This window comes from Falco punctatus (genome assembly GCF_963210335.1).
Source record: "Falco punctatus genome assembly, chromosome: 6".
Lineage (NCBI taxonomy): Eukaryota > Metazoa > Chordata > Aves > Falconiformes > Falconidae > Falco > Falco punctatus.
In genome coordinates, this window is record NC_137585.1 from 38,345,664 (window position 1) to 38,363,731 (window position 18,068).

General features: G+C 44.3%; 1 protein-coding gene across 2 annotated transcripts; it reads left to right on the forward strand.

Annotated features, from left to right (window-relative positions):
• The first annotated feature begins 6,964 nt into the window (after positions 1 to 6,964).
• LOC308066172 (histone H1.03-like) lies at positions 6,965 to 17,936 on the forward strand. Of its 2 annotated transcripts, XM_080393175.1 has the most exons (3): positions 6,965 to 7,054; positions 11,044 to 11,222; positions 12,028 to 17,936. In XM_080393175.1, the coding sequence occupies exon 3, from the start codon at positions 17,037 to 17,039 to the stop codon at positions 17,652 to 17,654; it is 618 nt and encodes a 205-aa protein (XP_080249301.1). In that variant the 5' UTR covers positions 6,965 to 7,054; positions 11,044 to 11,222; positions 12,028 to 17,036; the 3' UTR covers positions 17,655 to 17,936. The 2 variants fall into 2 exon arrangements, with proteins under 2 accessions (XP_080249301.1, XP_080249300.1); XM_080393174.1 differs by having other exon boundaries at positions 11,044 to 17,936.
• The last annotated feature ends 132 nt before the right edge of the window (positions 17,937 to 18,068 follow it).

Below are 18,068 nucleotides of genomic sequence, written 5' to 3' on the forward strand. Positions count from 1 at the left end.
CTGGTCTGGCTAATCTGAAGGCTACCTAGCTGTCAGTGAGTGGTGAGGCTTTACTGTTGAATGTGTGAGGTGCGTAGCCACACAATTGCTGGAGCTGACCTTAGGAAGGAACCAGGACTGAGAGGCAGCAGGCAGGGAGAGGAGAAGGCTAGGATTATTCATTGCAATGTCAGCTTGGGTTTAGATCATCTTAAAATGACTGTGAAACAGTATATGAAGTGTTTTGTCAGAGGTGGGCCTGCGCGAGATGGCACATGAATGAATAAACAAATAGTATTGAAGAGCTACTTTAACCTGTCACAGAACTGAAAAGACAAAACATTATTTTGAAGGTGCTTAAATAAGCAATCTTGGTCAGATGCACTCTGTACATATTGCATGTTGACAGGAAGGTGCATTTTGACGCTGAAAGAAACTGTGCTTTAGCCCTTCCCTTTGTTTTAGCAAACATATGCTTGAATTGGAGCCCATCTGCCTTGGTGAAGGTTTGCAGTTAATAGACACAAGAGCTCTTTCGCACATTCCCAAATAGAGTATGGGTTTTTATGTAACTGCATATGCATTAGGACTTGTGCCATAGAGGTGTCCTTGTTAGGACAGTGAGTTTTGTTAAAAATGAAATAACACAGAAAAGGAAAAAAAAAAGGTCTAGAATGAGCCCAAGATGACACTTCAAGAGCTTTAGTTGTTCTTCTTCCTTTCTCAGTGCTCTTCTTTCAATATACCCAGCTGCAAAATGTTGTCAGAAACCCCTGTGATGCTCAGTGCGTGGGCAAGGACATGACTAAATTGCAGAAGAGACGATTAACTCTTTTTGTAGTATTCCCTCATAGAGTTTCCTGCATCCTCAAAGACCTGCACTTTACGCAGGATGAGACGTTCGTCTCAGCCTAGGATAGTTTCTCACAGGGATCATCCCTGGGCTCCTTCACCATCTAAAGAGAATGTTTCCCCATAATCCACCCCAATAATGAGGTGCATACCTAGAAAGTAAGGACTTCCCACCACATTTGATTCTGGAAAACAAATGTGTATTAGAATAAGAAACACTGTTTCCTAGGGAGTTGTCCTGCAGCAGTATGCTGTGATCTCGTTTTGTCCCTACCGACACTTTCACAATCACCCCTTTGGTGAGAGTGCTGGACTTCTCTCCCACTGATAATTACAGAGACCCCCTCCAGCAAAGATGAGCAGGTGGAAATGGAAGCAGGATGTGAGAGGAGCATCTTCTCTGACCGCCTCCCAGGGACTGAAAGACATTTGGCGCCATTAGTGCCACGGTCCAGATGTAAGCACATCTGATGAGTTACCATGGAGGTCCCAGGGGCCTACCTGGAGTGAATCTTAGCTACCAGGTACGTCAGGACTTGTGGGCCAGGTTTGACCTTCACTGGGGAGTCCTGTAAGCTAGCAGAGGCCTCACGATCCTGCCTGCTGTACTCTGTTACAGTTTCATCATTCTTGATCTGTGAAACACTCGGGCTTGAAGGTGGAAGAGGCACAGCAGGTGTTTCACAGCTATCCTGGCCAAAAATGGTCCCTCTGCTCCACCCTTTCCCATCTAGCCACATCCTTTTGCAATGTGCAGAAGCCAGACTCATGCAAAGTCTGCCCTGAAGGCATTTTGTGGGAGCAGATGACCAACAAGGGGAAGGAAGGATGTTTTATTACTTCAGCTCTCTTCCTTCCAGTGGATTTTGGCAGAAAGGACTGATCTTTCTGCTCTTGTCCTCTCCAGCAGAAAGCATATATGGCAGAAGTGTTTATTCTGAAGCTGTTTGGAGCTACTGCAATATAACATTTGAACATAAATGTGTAACATTTGAAGCTGGAGTTTCAAAGATACACTTCCTTTATTAACATTGTTTTGATCAAATAATTGAGTACGTTTGAGTAAAATTACATTCAAATTTAATCTTTTTAACAGGGAATTTCTGTGCTTGGTACTTTCACTGGTTCCTGAGGCTAAAAGTTTTTTTTTTTTTCCTTTCTTTTTCCTGTGGTCAGTTGAATTGGTGACAAATTTTAACTCTTCACAGCAAGACACTCGTTCAGATTCAGTAGGAACTTGGATAGCCCAAAACTGAAACAAATAAAGCAAATTAGATCAAAACAGGCTGCATCAGCTTTTAGTAACCTTACCAGTAGATCCAAATTAATTCTTTGAAAGCATTCCAAAATGACACAGGCTAGTTTGGGCTCTGGTCACCTGTGCGTGTGTGACTTCAGTTAGGTTTGGACAAAGCTACAAAGAGCAGGGCAGGGTGTGGGGAACAGGACAGCCTGTGGGATGCAAACATCTCTTATTAGTTCCAGTTAAGTAGGATATTAACCAAGTGCATTGACTGTGCCTGTACCTGCTTTGTGAGCAAGTATTCGTGTAACAAAGATACCATCCTAAAGTGCCTTGTCAAAACACTGCCAACCAGTGTCTGCAGAGGTCAAGTATTTATTTAGTCATGGAGCATGGATTTCTGCAATGGACTTAAACAGACCAGCTCATACTGCCATTTGCCACTTTTAATTATATGTTTCAGTGCAGGCTGTATGGCATAAGTCTCTCTTTCTGACACACAAAATGCCAGCTCCCCGCTTGGCCCATATGCCTGCAGTCTTGGCTGTGGCACAGCTGGTGTGAGTGAGTGAGGCCCTATGCATGTTCTGCTCAGACCAGTGCTGCTGGAGGACTTTTCTCTGCTCAGTGTCTCAGCAATTGCAGCAGCAAAGCACAATGAGCAAGTCTGGCTATCCAGACCCTCAAGCACTGTAGAGAATAGGGAATTGTTACCATATTTCCAGAACTGCAAAGAAACCTAATGGCTTCCTGAAAAGTAGAAATTAGGTAGCCTGGTTCCTTGTGGCTCTTTTCCTGTGGACTTCTTGATGACTGAGCTCATGTTGCAACAATTCTCTCAAAGGAAACAAGAGTCTGGATTCTTCTCACCTACAAAAATACTTATTTTCGTGAAACTTGCAAGAAGTCGCTATCTTTGAAACCTTAACTGCTTCATCAAATTCTGTCTGAGACTGCCCAGGAAGCTCAGAAGCTACTGATTAACAAAACTGCCAACAGCCCTACTTTGTAACCCTTATTTCTGTAGGGAGCCAGGCTAGAACAATCTCTGTGTTCTGCCACCAAAACACAAGGCACAGATTTCCATGGTTTCTTATTCCCCTTTGACAGTGTGAATTTGGCAATGTTTAGCCAATCTTTCATTGTACTACTCTCTGATCTTCCCTCTGCCAAGGTGATGTCCATGTCCTCCAGCGCATGAGGAGGAGCTGCTGGTGCGGAAGCCTTTGGTGGCATTTCTGTACCGAATGCTGGTGGGTCTGGGCAGTGCTCCCAGGACCACAGTTTGAACAAGAAGGAAAAGCAGCTCAGTTGGGAAGCATGGCACCAGCAGCATGTCTTAACCAAGAAACTAATGGGCTCAAAAGACTCAGGTGTAAATCCCCAAATCTAGTCTTGGAGCATTGGTATATGAGATTACCAAGTAGATATAGCATTATTTAGCTAGGAAATTAGTGTCTGTTTCCATCAGGCAGCACAGGATAGAGCTTTTACCCGGCTCCCTTATTTGCTCCCTGCTAGTAGCAGTTTGTTGTATGGGTTAGTGATCTCTAACAGAGACATTCTCACTATCACTTGCTCCTCAATTCTTGCTCTTAATCACTCTGATAAGGCCATTGGTGAGGTAACAAGACTCAGTTTGGAGGCTACCTAGAAAAACTCTAAACTCAGAGGCTTGAGGGCACAAAACAACAATTCAGTAATCAGTCATGGTGGAGGGAAAGGCTAGGAAAATGTACTTTTGGCAGGAAAACTGGATTTGGTATCATCCTGTATTTGCACAATGAAACATTCCTGATCCTGTCTTTGTACTTGTCACTGGCCAAGGCCAGAAAGCTGCAGTGACTGGGTTCACCCCACATCCGGTGCGCTTCTCCACTAGCTACCCAGGTTGTGGCTGGGCAATGCAATTTCAAATGTGCTAAAAAATGTTCTCTGATATTGAACCAAGAATGTAAAAAATCAAAACAAAAAATCATGAGATGACACAGAGTCTCAGTGCATTGGCATTGTCTGATCTAAGTTTTGTAAAGAAAACAACTTTTTTTACAATTTTTATGAATGCTAGTATTTCTTTTTAAATATATGAAAGAAAAAGTTTTAGATTTTTTTTTAGAATTTGTGCTTTTACTTGATCTTAATTCTTCTCTTACTTCATCAATTTAACCAACTATTCTATTGTACATAATTTGCAGCTAGTCAAGAGATATATTTCATATTCCTAACAATACATGAGAATTTAATTGAAAAATAAGTTAGATAAGAGAAATGGTAATCAAATTTAAGTATTAGACACAGACAGATTTGGACAGATTGAGGCTGCATTGCAGGTCTGCATATCAGTTCCATACCAGTTTTACCAATGATGATGACTTTGCGTTGGGAATATTCAGCTCAAAAACCTCAAACTTTATAAAGTTGGATTTAACTTGTCCTGGAATGGTCACAGTCACGTGTCGCTGTTACATTCCTTCATCATCAAATAAGACCATTTATCCACAGTCCTTACAGAAACTAGTGCTACATTTCATGAAGATGAACCAAAACTTGAAAGTTTTGAACTGTGATGAAAGACCAGATCCTGGACACCTCTGGAACACTTGCAAGACCCGTTGTGGGGGCTTTGGTTTTGTTTGAACTATTATTAATTTCATATGGTTAAACTTTTACTAACAGGATTAAGGTTCAGCAGAAACATTCCATTTGAGAAATGCACTGTGATGAAAACAAAACCATGAAGTTCATTATCTTGATTAACTCTCCCCATCTGGCACTGTAGAAACATGACAGAAACGCAAGAGCCTAAAGAAGTCCAACTGAAGTTGAAAACTTTGAAATTCAGAGAGGGGTGCACCTCGCCTAATTTCAGCCCTCTTCAGAGGTTCATGTGGAGCCAGTTTATTCACTTACTGAAGCTCCCTCTAGAGCCAGGAGAAGAATCAGGCATACCCAAAGGCTGGTTCAGTCCATCTCTTTTAGACACCTGCTCTAGAATGTCTGACTTATTATAGATGGCAATTCTTTATCCCTCTCCTGCCCTGTTCGATGTCCCCCAAGTTTGTCAGGCTTATGCTCCAATTTCAAACGTCCTGTCCCACAGAAACTGTTCTAGGCCAAAGATGGTCCCTGTAAAACCCAGCACTTGGTGTCCTGCAGTGCTAGTAGAAGATGCTATTGTGGAAGAGTGTGGGTGGCAGTGATACATCCCTGCCTGTCCCCTACAATAACAGGCCCCTCTTGCCCACGAATTTATCTGGTACCTTTTGACCCTGCTGACACCAGTTGTCTCCACTGCCTGCTGCAAGCATAAAGCCCAGAAGTTCCCAGTTACTCATGGCATAAAAAACTATTTTCTTTTGCCTGTTTTCAGCTAATGTACTCCTTCCTTTCACAGAGTAAGCCTTATGCTACCTGTGTGGGATCAGGGAAAGAAAAGACCATGGCTTTGATGATCCTGCACTGCATGGTGCATGGCGTGTGGCCCCTCTTCATGCTTGTGGGTGACAAGCTGTCAGTCACATTCTCAAGATTAGCAGAGGACATGTATAAACCAGACATGTACAGAAGAACACAGGGTTTTGCAGAGCTGCACTTGGGAATGCAAAGAAAATGTGTGATGGATAACATCGATGCATCACAGTCCTAACGGTTTCTTCTAGGTCCAGGGAGACTAAGATTCAGTTTTAAATGGCTGAGTCTGAACTGGAAAAAGCACGATTTCAAATCATTATTATTTTTGTCAAGTCAGGACTTTTATTTTCAGGTCAGGTCTTCCATTCTCAAAATATGAAACTACAAGGTGTTTCCTCTTGGTAACCCACCAGGGCTGAGAAAAATGATCAGAAACATTTTGTCCTATTGCCAGTGTGCTTAGAGAGAGGGAGAAAGGGAAATGCTTCCTCACTAAAGGCCAGACAGATCTTTTTCTACCTTTGTAAGCATTAACTTTAACGCATAACCTGGTATGAGGGCCTCAGAAATTACTTACTACACATTGTCCAGACCTGATCAGAAAGAGCAGCCGTCAGTAATATAAACCTCTTTGAAGGGAAATTTGTGAAAAGGGGGTGGTAATCTCATGAAGGAGCTGAGGGCATCTTTCAAGCACAGCACCAAATCTGTTAACGGGAGATCTGGCAAGAGCAAGTCACCACTCCTGTGAGGCCTGGGAGCCTGCGCTTCCAGAAGAGGAGAAGCTGGCCAGCTGCAGAGTCAGGATGTGATGGGGACGGGAGCTTGGTGTTTATCCCAGGCTCCTAGTTCAGATGTGTGATGTGCCTGAGTGCTCTGCTGCTCAATGTCCCTGAAGCAATTTTATGACACTACAGGGATGATCAGCAGATGCTCTTGGCCCGGGGTGGATTTGGCCCACTTCCTACACCCTCCTGAACAAATGATCAGGACGTGGGGGGGAGGAAAGGAAACCTGTGAGAGAAAGTGCTTCCCTGCATCTGCAGATACGCCCTGCATGATTAGCAGAAGGCATAAGGGCAGGGCTGAGTGACCGTGTCATTTGCAAACACATGCAGTTTAAAAAAATACTTTCTAAAAATGGTGTTATTCTGGGAAGTACAAAGACTTGCAGTGGTAGTAAACCTCTCTGGTAGTGTCTGATAAAATATAGCCTTTGAAAAGATCAGGCAGTGCCTCTTTTTTACCAGTTTAGTAATACAAAAAACCCAGCCCACCCCAAAACCAAACAAAGTAAGTGTCCTGCTTTCATTTGGAATAGAATTAATTTTCTTCTTGGTGGCTGGTGCAGTGCTGTGTTTTGGATTTGGTGTGAGAACAATGTTGATGGCACACTGATGTTTTTAGTTGTTGCTGCGTGACGTTTATACTAAGTCAAGGACTTTTCAGCTTCATAGGCCTTGCCATCTAGAGGGCTGGAGGGGCACAAGGAATTGGGAGCAGACACAGCCAGGACAGCTGACCCGAACTAGCCAAAGGGATATTCCATACCATCGAACATCATGCTCGGTAAACAAACTGGGGGGAGTTGGCTGGGGCCAGCTGATCGCTGCTTGGAGACTGGCTGGGCATCGGCCAGTGGGTGGTGAGCTATGGTATTGTGTAGCACTAGTTTTTTTCCCCTTCTTCCCTTTGGATTTTATTCCTCTCCCCTTCTCCTTCCTTTTCATTATGATTGTTATTATTGATGAAGATGATTGTTATTATTGTATTTTATTTTATTCATTTTATTTTATTTTATTTTATTTTATTTTATTTTATTATTGTTGTTGTTTTATTTTATTTCAATTATTAAATTGTTCTTATCTCATCCCTCGTGTTTTATCTTTTTCCCAGTTCTCCTCCCCATCCCTCTAGGGACAGGGAGAAAGAGTGAGTGGCTGCATGATGCTTGGTTGCCAGCTAGGGTTAAATAACAACAGTAAACAAACAAATGAACACAAAAGATATTTCCTTAGCTGTTCTTTGATTTTTTCTAACCCAACCCAGACACAAACAGTAGAGATACTTGGCTTTTGGGCCTAGCTGAGTGGGGCCTAGGACAAGAATTACAGATGACAGTAAAGCTGTTTGCGTCTCCCCAGGCTGCATGGAACCAAGATAAACCCCGTTGTCACTGAGGGCAACTCAGAACAGGTTCTGCCTTACACTTGCTTCTCGCTGCCAAAAGATGCTCTGCTGGCAGCTGGAAATTGCTGGGGTAAGATGGGGAGATTCTTCTCTGAAACGCTCAAAAAGGTATTTTCAAGGAAAATTCTTTAAAAAACATCTTAATAGCAGCATTTCCTTTGAGCTCCACGACATTTGGAGCTCTGGGAAAAGGGAAACTCTAAGCTGCACCAGGGAATTATTAGATTACCAAGGACCACTCTTCTGACTCATGCTTAATAGTCCATACAAGTACTATGCGGAAGAGAAGCTTGTATGAAGGCAATCTCCTCTTTATTTCCTCATAGGCTACATGTGGCTACATGTTTAATTTAGCTGTCAAGATAGCTTTTCCCAGATTATTTTGTAGCCCGTTTCCTCACCATGTGAGCTCTCCCATTCATGCTCCCTAACCCTTTTCTGATTAGAGGACACATCCGCGTGGCTCGGGAGGACTTCTCCAGAGGACAATCCTGGAGTAAGCTGCCAGACTGACATATGTCATTCCCAAGTGCATGCAGGGTCTTACGACTCATGCTTGCTCCACACCATATATACAGAACCCTTTTCTACAATGCATGTTCCTTGCAGTATCCCAACAGGGCCCTTTTAGCACTCATCCCATCCCCACTTTGTGCACACATGCTAGATCCAGCATCCAACTTTCCAGACTAACTCCCTGTTTTGAGACACAATGGGGAAGAACTGGGGCTGGAGGGCCAAAGGAGTCTCCCACTACTCTGGGAAAGGACACGAAGATGACAAACTTCACAGGGCACATGGGTGGCTCCTAGGAAAAGCGAGAGTGGGATGCCTTGTCATGGTCACTTTCAGTACCTGTGTCATAGTGAAAGGAAGGAGAAAAGCTTTGGATGCAATGTGTAAGCTCCTGGGGAAGAAGATAAAAGCCAGAATACCTGTGCTACCCTGCTGCTGAAAAGCTCCTAGTACACTGCTTGGGATGAGGGAGGGACATGGATGGTGGTTTCACAACCTGGCTAAGAATAAGGTTTCTGCAGGAGCTGGGAACGCTTCTGTACAGCAGAGCACTTGCACAAGAGGTATGGACCTCATCTGGATCAAAAAAGAAATGGGCTTCTGGCTATGAACATGCAGGAGGTTGTCAGTGAGCTTTGTAGCTGAGGAGTAGGGGAAAGCCAACCAATGGTGACAATTTTTGGGACAATACTCCCAAGGAAAAGACACAGCAAATTCTGTAGCCTATAGGAAAAAATACATCAGGCGATAGCATAAAACAACATCAGTGCTTACATCCTGGGAAACAAGACAGGAGCACTGGCATGCTTTGCGGATAAGGCAGGCACTTTGGAAACATTTTTTTTAACAAAGAAGCTCAAAGGAGCAGCTGGGAAGATTAAATCTTCACAGGTGGGTGAAGATGGATAAAGTGACCATGCTGGAGACATAGTGGTAGGGCTACCACCCATCCAGAAAGGCCTGAGAAAGGGGAAGATGCTGGTGCTGATTAGCAGGAAGGAGGGTTGAGAGTAAGAAGGCATCATTCAAAAAGCTACAGGTGTGTCTCAGTAAAGAACACAGAAAAGAACATAAACTCTACCAGATTAAGCATAAAAATATAACTCAGCTGTCCATAAAGGGTTTAGAAGATTAGCTAGTTAAACAATCAAAACTAGCACTAAACCCTCCATGTGTCACAACAGCAGCCAAAAATCTTGCCTGAGAACCTGCCAGACTATAGGACTCATGGTCTGTATGCCTACTGGCTGTACCAGATACACTGATTGAGATATAACAAGAGTCAGAACAGCCTCCTGGATAAACACGGTCTTTTCAATAATGTCAGCATAGTTTCAGCATGCAAAGGGAAGTCCTGTTTTACAAAGATCTTGGAGCTGTTTTGTCAAGGTCAATTAGCATGTGGGGAAAAGTGATCTGCTTGATATGATCTGCCTGGATTCCCAAAGGCTTTTGACAAAGCCTCTCTGAAAAAAACTTTAAAGAAAACTCAACAGCAGCAGGATAAAAGGGAAAATTTAGCATGGATAGTTATTTGATAGAAGGTTGAAAAAAGCATAGGACTGAATAAAGGAAGGTCACTAGGGAGTTCTGTAGGGTTCTGCACTAGGATCTGTGCTCTTTAACAAGTTCCTAAATTATATGGAAAAAGGGTGAACAGTGAGATAATGGGGTTTGCTGACAATATGACTGCCCAAAACACTGGTGTGGTTGTTTGTTTAGACAAGCTTTTATTTCAGTGAATATCAACACAAATGCAATGTGAGATTGGTGTCCACTAAGTATCATCTTAATCCATGTTTGCTTTTACAGCTCAGGGTGGAGGTGAGAGGATAAAAGATAAAAAAGGTCATTGGAATCACATAACTCGAACTGGAACCCTTTACCTAGGCTTCATTCAAGTAGAAAAGGTTTCCAATAGGTTAATACGAGATGCAGTGTGGAGGACAGTCGCTGGTCTGCCATTTGCTGCTGAAAGGAAGGATGTTTTCTCCTGGAGCATCCCCACCTCCAGACGCCCCAGACCTCCCTGGACTGGTGTTGTGCACTGTGGTGGTGCCATCAGATGGCCATGATCTTAGTGGAAAGCTTCCTTCTGTACCTCCCAAACATTGCTCATATAGGTACTGCTGCTCACATCCATACTGAAATCAGTGTTTGGCAAGGGATATTTGGCTGTTGGGATGGCCTTTATGCCCATCTTGAATCAAGGCTCTGAATTTGAAAAACCTGCTTTGGAGACTGGTTGTGGACTCTCCCTTTAAAGACAAATGGCATTCTTGATACCTAGATCAGATTTTAATCCAAATCCATGTGACTAACATTTCTTGGATGCTCCCCTCTAGACTGGGTATTATTTTGTATTTGCAGCATATCAGAGATTGAGTGACTATACAGACCAGATAACATTGTGTACTGAACTGGTATAGCTCTAGAAAAAATGTTTTCATACTTGAAGCAGCTCTGCCAGCTTGAAGAACTGGAACTGGGCAGAGAGGGTGGTATGGCCTCTTGTTATTAGCCCTTGCTTGAACACAGTGCAGTCAGGGAGCTGGATCAGGTCTCAGAAACTAAGTATGTTGCTCTATTTTGTGTGTCTTTACAGCAGTGTCTGAAAATGAGCATCCTTCTTCTTTAGTGTAGAACAAGCATTGCACCTGAAACACTTCTTCTTCTTTAGTCATTCTATACACAGGTCTTCCCATGGTGGGTGGTCATGAAAGAGCCAAGCAAAATGCAGTCTCTTTCCCTCAAATCTCCTTCTCAGTAGGAGTCTTCCTCTTAAGCACAGTAAACTGTAAGTAGACCTTAGTAACCAGGCTGCCTACTTCTTACCACCTTTTGTATTTCAGGAAGCATACAGTGGCTGATGCATTTCTTGATGTATACTCAAAAATCACATCAGTTTGGATCCAGGACCTCTGATTACCAACATGAAGCTACAAGACAACTCACACTTTCTTGCTTTTCTGCAGCAATCTTAACGAATGTGTGAGATGCCTGTTATCACCTGATGTTCAGAGAAACAGAGGTAAGGAGGAAGCTGTTGGTTTTCCTATTGACTCCTGGGCAGAATCAAATGGTGAATGTAGGTGGCCTCAGTTTCAAATGAGTGTTTATTCCCTGAGGCTACCCTGTAACCTAGCACAGCTTTTGTGCTACTGATCAGGCCATGATTTTAGATTCCTTTGTTTTGGGCCTCTTCAAGACTGGAGGGTGAGAGTTTCCCATTTTCAAGTGTGTATCATACTTTTGATTCTGGAGACCCTGATGTGAGGAATACTCATTCAGCCTTCAAGGCCACAGCATTTGTTTCTTTATATTTCTTGGAAATATAAAGATGCCTTGGAAAAGGCATCAGTAAGTCAACAGGAGTCTTTCCTGTGTAAGTCCCCTGGGACAAAATTTCATTTTTTTCTTAATATGGAAATGATAGGGCAACTGTCATAGGAATTCTCATTTGAATACATGCCAGCAGTAAGGCAAGAATATTGCTTAATGCAGTTAATTTTTAAAAACCTCTTAGAAGCTGTTCAGTTCAAAACTACCAGAGGAGTCTAATGGAAAAGGAACAAGAGACATGGATGTATTCAAGGTCCCAGAACTAAGCACTTTACATAACACACCTTACATGTGCTCAAACAGAAGGTGGCAAAACAACCAACCAGTAGTATCCCTTCTCCTCCAGCTCTTCTCTGAAGACGCCTGCTTGTCCAGCAACACACAACTTCCCTGTTTTCACAGGTGCAGTGATGCCAGCAGCTATTTTTGCATGTAGCTCAGAGCAGCGCTTCAGCTGCTGGACATCTGTGCTAAACTGCTCCTTTCCTTTGCAGACTCTGCATCCCAGTGTCCTCTATGAAAAGTGCAGGGATCGTCATCTTCAGTCCCTGCCCTCCAGCAAAGCAGGGAGAGAGGCCAATCTCTTCTCCCTCAAGGATGTTTTTCCACCTGTGATGAGCTCATTTCATGGAAGCTCATCTCCCCGGCTTCTCTGCAGAAAGCAGAAGGGTTGCAGGTTGTGTTTGGGCACTGTGGGTCACTGATGGTGGAAGTAGGAAAATGAGAAGAGTCAAAGCTGCTGGTTAGTAAAGGAGGAACAAAGTTAGTAATGCAGGATCTTTCCATGGACACTGCAGTTAGTGCTTTTATGCAAGCAGGTCTTTTCCCAAACTGTGGGTCACAGCACCTGAGAGGTGAAACAGGTCCAAAAGGCAGCTCTTAAGTGTCTAGTTTCATCAAAGAACAGCTAATACGCTTAATTGCTGATACCAAGTAAAGGCAGTTATTCGCTCCTTGGTCAGGGTGGGCAGCAATGGGGAGTCGATGAGCCCCAAGGGATGCACACCAGCCAGAATTTTGAGACCAGATGCCTTAGAAGAAACAAAACTGTCTGAGGCACCCCTGTGACGTGTGTCATGGTTCACAGTGGGACAGGAAAGGGTGGGAGTTCCCACTGGCAGTTAGTAGGGGGACTTGTACATTGTCACCCAGACCAAAACTGTGGATCAGCATTTTCTCCAGACAGCAGCTAAAAGGTGGAACAAATAGCTCTTTCTACTGACCTCCTTTCATGTTTTGTGACTGTGCTGGAGGGGGTGGAAATGCTGTTATAGAAAGATAGTTTGCTAACTGAAGCTGGATGTTGCTAGTCCAAAACCTCTTGAGAATTTTCCCTGTGAGGGTCAATAAAATGAAGGTGGAAGGGTACTTCAGATTCAGCTGCCCACTGTGGGCCCTGTACAAGGTCAGCCAAACCCTTCCCACAATTTTATATGTTTGATGACCGAGGAGTTGGAATCACTAAACTGAACTCAGCCATCTTGAACCTAAAGTTGGTGACTACATCCAATGTCAATGATAACTGCAAGTGGCAGTAGAGTTTTGTTATAACTGAGATCCACTTCTCTGTCTACTAGGACTGTAATCAAACATTTGCATGGAACTTGGCCGAACTTGGTCTTTATTGTCTAGATCCAGAAGGATGCTGAAGCATTAGTTTGAGAGCCTTTTGTATTTCCTGCTACACCAAAGGAGATGTCCTGTCAGGGCACCAACAGCCCTGCATGTCCCTGCCCAGCATCTCCTGTGGCTCACCTCACCCTGACCAGGTCCCAGAACCCCATTTCAGGCCCCCCAGGGCCATCAGCCCCTGCCTCAGTGACACCGCAACAGGGCCAGTCTCCTGTTCCCCACAGCCCTGCCCAGCCATGGGCCCACTGCACCAGGGAGGTGCCCGATGCCTGAGGCTAGAGCTGTGTCTGACCCTGGAGCCCCTCACTGGGCCTGATCCTGATCCCACCTGCAGACTGATGTCCTGGTCTGGCCTGTGTGTATACAGGCGAGAGGTGATATTTGTTACAAAAATTAAAACGGGCAGACAAATTCGCTGCATTTTGAACAGGTTTTGAGTTTTCCTCTGTGAAATTAGATGAATCATCTCTGAACTGGTGTTCTGCTGACAGGAATTGGTGAGAGTTAACAGGAGCAGGATGAGGGTGCAAAACCTGAACAAGACAAAAATTGGAGGGTTCAAGTAATTGCATTTTTAAGAATTGTGGAAAAGTGACTCTCAGTTCTCCCACCTCCAAAATGGGGATGGGTTTTACATGTTTGGGAAAAGTGTGGCAATGTGAAATGCATAAATGTAATGCAGTCAGATACTCGTGGAAAAATCATAAGAAAGGGGAGGAAAAGGAGCAAACAGTTCAGGAAAAATTATCCTCAGTATGTATATGAAAAACAACACTGAGCCTCTGTAGGTGCTCTTCCTAGGACTTGGGATATCATCTATGGTGGCCACTATGCTTTGTCACCTAGTGCCAGGTTAAGTATCACAAAAAGAATAATGCAATAAATAAAAAATTAGCCCTAATCCTGCAAAATGTTTTTGTTGTTTTGCAGGCATTAGGTTTGGTTTGGATTACTGTATGTTTTTTGAAGTTAGTAGGCATATGTTGCTGCTTATAATAATCTATGCTTTTCAAGCTGACTGGGAAGTGCTCTAAAGAGGTTTTCAGATCTAGCCCTGCAGTCTGAGCTGGCTCACATTGGTAGTGCCAGCAAAAAACATACTGTAGGATTTGCTGGCAGATCTTTGTTACTCTACCAGAGATCTCTGTCCATACCGACAGAGCATGTAGAGACCAACAGAGAGGAGTACCATTGAGGTCCTGTTGTTCTTGATGGTCACCTCTTCTAAGATGAGGCAGCAAAGCTTGCTGTAATTGTGATGGAAAATGCATAATAGGGAGAATCTTTTCCAGCAACTGTCCTCCCTATCTGGTCCTTTTTTTGTGGCTGCATTGCAGTGAAATATATACTACTTCCATGTAGCCTAACTAAGCTTGATCATTACTAGAGTAATGCCTCTGGCGAATAACTTCAGGCTTTTTGTGCTACTGATCACACAAGGAATAGCAGTATTTGGGGGAGGAGGGCAAACTATGGTCCTTGTGTATTCACTACTGAATGAGGTGACACTGTACTCAACTCTCCTCCTATGCCTTGATTTTTCTGCAGCCTCCCCCTAGTACGCATAGCTCGACTGCTTGTTTGTGAGATGGTTGTGAAAATATATTGTCTTCTTAACAATAAGGGAAGGGAATAATGGAGTAAACACGAGTGGAAAATCAAATAAATAGAAGCACTTAAAATAATTACTAAAACTTATGTTTTCAAGTTGCAAGATGGCCATTTAACATTTGATGGAGATCAATAGCCTCAAAAGTGGAGTAAGACAAGGACTACAAGTATGCACTGCAGTGTTGCTCTGGCACATACTGAGGGGCTTTTCCTCTGAAGATGGTTGGTGTTGAAGTTATCACCACTATGCATGATTTAGACATACAGCTGTATTCCATCTGTGTGTGTAAGGAAAACAGTCTTGAGACTATCAAATTACAGATTGGAGAAAAATGTGCTGTTGTGAAGTAGAAAGGCTCTTGTCCAAACCCCAGTACTGGCATTGGTAATGTGAAAAGGGTTGGTGAATATAAAAAAAAACCCACATTGTGTCAAGTTAAGTTTTTAAAGGACATTCAGAGCTTTTACCAGACCTAGATGGGACAGACCAGACATTCAGTCATCCGCTTGATTTCAGGAAACTTCAGGAGACATTAATAATTCCACTATTCAATTCTTTATGCATCCTATTACTACATGAGGTAAACGTTCTTGCCTTTGTAAAATTCCAAGTGAACCTTGCTTTATATGCCATTCTGCTTCCAACATGGCTTTGAAAGACCAGAGCCAGAATTGCTGAATTCGCCATCTTACTCACACTCCCTGTCTCAGGGATAACTCCTCATCTAGGAGACCAGAATGATGAGCAAGTTAGAAAGAAATGTAACTGGGAGATAAAAATATGTTTATTTTCCTAAAGTCCTTTTTACCATAGTTATATGAGAAAAAGTCGATCTGTTTATACAGTTTTAAAAAATGGGACTTTATGAATTAATTGAAGGTGAAGAGTCACCCAAAATCTTCATGAGGTTCATTTGCCTTTCCTCTAGTGAAATGATAGGGAGGAGGGAGGTAATATTTTTCACTCACATAGATTGCATTTTGTTGAAATAGTGAGTTGATCATCTGGTCAGCATCATACGTAAACTGTGCAAATGCAGTTTGTACACATCAGGTACAAATGCAGCAATATGATGGTGTTAAATTGGCCAATGGCCATTAAACTTCAGGGTAAATGAATTAGAAACTTCTGTCAGAGACACAGAATTATATGCAAAGTTTTAGCTGATGAGGGGTTGTGCATACCAATAGAGTAGTCAACATGTGGATAAACAACTTTGCATCAGTTTGTGCTTGCAGCCAAAGGTTTTATGTACAGAAGCTGCTGTAACTTGATCTGTAACCTGGCAAAACAGCAGTGATTAAAAATTGCAAATTTTCTTCCTAGTTTGGCATCAAACTATGAATGAAATGGTGATTTCACATCTCTTTCAGACTCGATCTCTGCCAATTTTTTCCATGTTATTGAATCATACCAACAAATTTCACAGAAGTAGCACTGTGTGCTTTATTTAGAGTCTATTTCTGTATGTCAGAGACTTACTTGAAGCTCAGTGATTCAACACAAACCTTTTCATCTTTGGTCTTTGTGTCCCAGTTTATTCTGTTAGGATTTGAGAGCCCTTTGCTACATTAACAGCAGCAATTTGTTGCAGTAAAAAGCAGCCCATTCCGAGGTACACAAAGTATATACTGTCTATTATTTCACGCATGGCCACTGGAAAATGTAGCCTTGGAAGTACGGGTAAAAGAATCCCTAACTCAGTGTTACGTGGTAGCCAGAGGTATGAACCTCGGTAAGAGCAGCCGGGGCAAAGCTTGCAGGAGTTCGTGCAAGTTTGTGCTACCTCACTCTCTTTGAAAACATTTTATTTTAAAGAGTGAGATTCTAGCTGTTCGCTTTCTTCTCTAATGTAAAAAAGACCCTCTGAAGATTAACACTGAATCTGCTGTCTCACGCTAACTTTAAAGGAGAATTTCTAATTTACAAAGAAAAACAAAACTTTCCTGCCCTCAAGGTCCGTTCGGTTCCAGGACTCGGGATTTATTGTCCTCTCCCTCCCAAACTCCACTCTTTTCGCGACAGGACACCGATGGGCGAGAATACGCACTTCCACGATCTCCCAGATGTACAAAAGGGGCAATTTTGTGACACGTAAAGTAGAGAAAATACACTTTATTATCCCCGAAGAAACACAAGCCGGAACGCGGGGCAGTGGCGGCGGGGCGGGCGAGCGACCACCAATCAGCGCCCGCCGCGCTGCTATAAATAGGGGCGTAGCGGCCGCCGCTGCCATCTAGGGCTCTCTGTGTCCCTGTCATGTCTGAGGCTGGCCCCGCTGCAGCAACCACCGCCAAGGCTCCCGCCGCCGAGAAGCCGAAGAAGGCGGCGGGCGGCTCCAAGGCCCGCAAGCCCGCGGGCCCCAGCGTCACCGAGCTGATCACCAAGGCCGTGTCCGCCTCCAAGGAGCGCAAGGGGCTCTCCCTCGCCGCGCTCAAGAAGGCGCTGGCCGGCGGCGGCTATGATGTGGAGAAGAACAACAGCCGCATCAAGCTGGGGCTCAAGAGCCTCGTCAACAGGGGTACCCTGGTGCAGACCAAGGGCACCGGCGCCTCCGGCTCCTTCCGCCTCAACAAGAAGCCTGGCGAAGTGAAGGAAAAAGCCCCCAAGAAGCGGGCAGCCGCAGCCAAGCCCAGGAAGCCGGCTGCCAAGAAGCCCGCCAGCGCTGCTAAGAAGCCCAAAAAGGTGGTGACAGCAAAAAAGAGCCCCAAGAAAGCTAAGAAGCCGGCGGCCACTGTGGCCAAGAAGCTGACTAAGGCCGCTAAGCTGAAAAAGCTGGTGGTAAGAGCAAAGAGCCCAGCCAAAGCGAAGGCGGTGAAGCCCAAGGCAGCCAAGCTGAAAGCGGTCAAGCCAAAGAAGGTGGTGCCCGAGAAGTAAGCCCCCATAGAAAATAATTTTGGCGTTGTAGAAAACCAACGACTCTTTTAAGAGCCCCCGATGTTTACCTAGTAGAGCTGAAATGCTATGGCCATCACCCCTTTCAGGGAAGGAGACAACAGATTTTCAGCGGAATGGCAGCCGTTTCTGTTTCGGGACAGACAGGCGGCAGTAAACTGCAGGGGCTGCTTTTAAACCCCTGCTAAGTCGGAGAGCTGAGCAGCGCGCTGGTGGCTTTGGAAAGCCCGCACGGCGCAGTGATTGGCTGCGCCTTCGGAAGGGCCGAGCTGGCTCCCGGGAGGGCCGTCAGCCCCGCCCCGGAGCAGCGCAGGGAAGCAACGCCCGAGGATCGGGGCCAGTGTGTGTACGGGGCCGCGTCTGCAGCTGATGCTGCGCAAACTTAGCCGACCGTTT

What these genes read in the sequence shown, in the direction of transcription:
- LOC308066172 (XM_080393174.1), top strand. Translation starts at nt 17,037, where the DNA reads ATGTCTGAGGCTGGCCCCGCTGCAGCAACCACCGCCAAGGCTCCCGCC.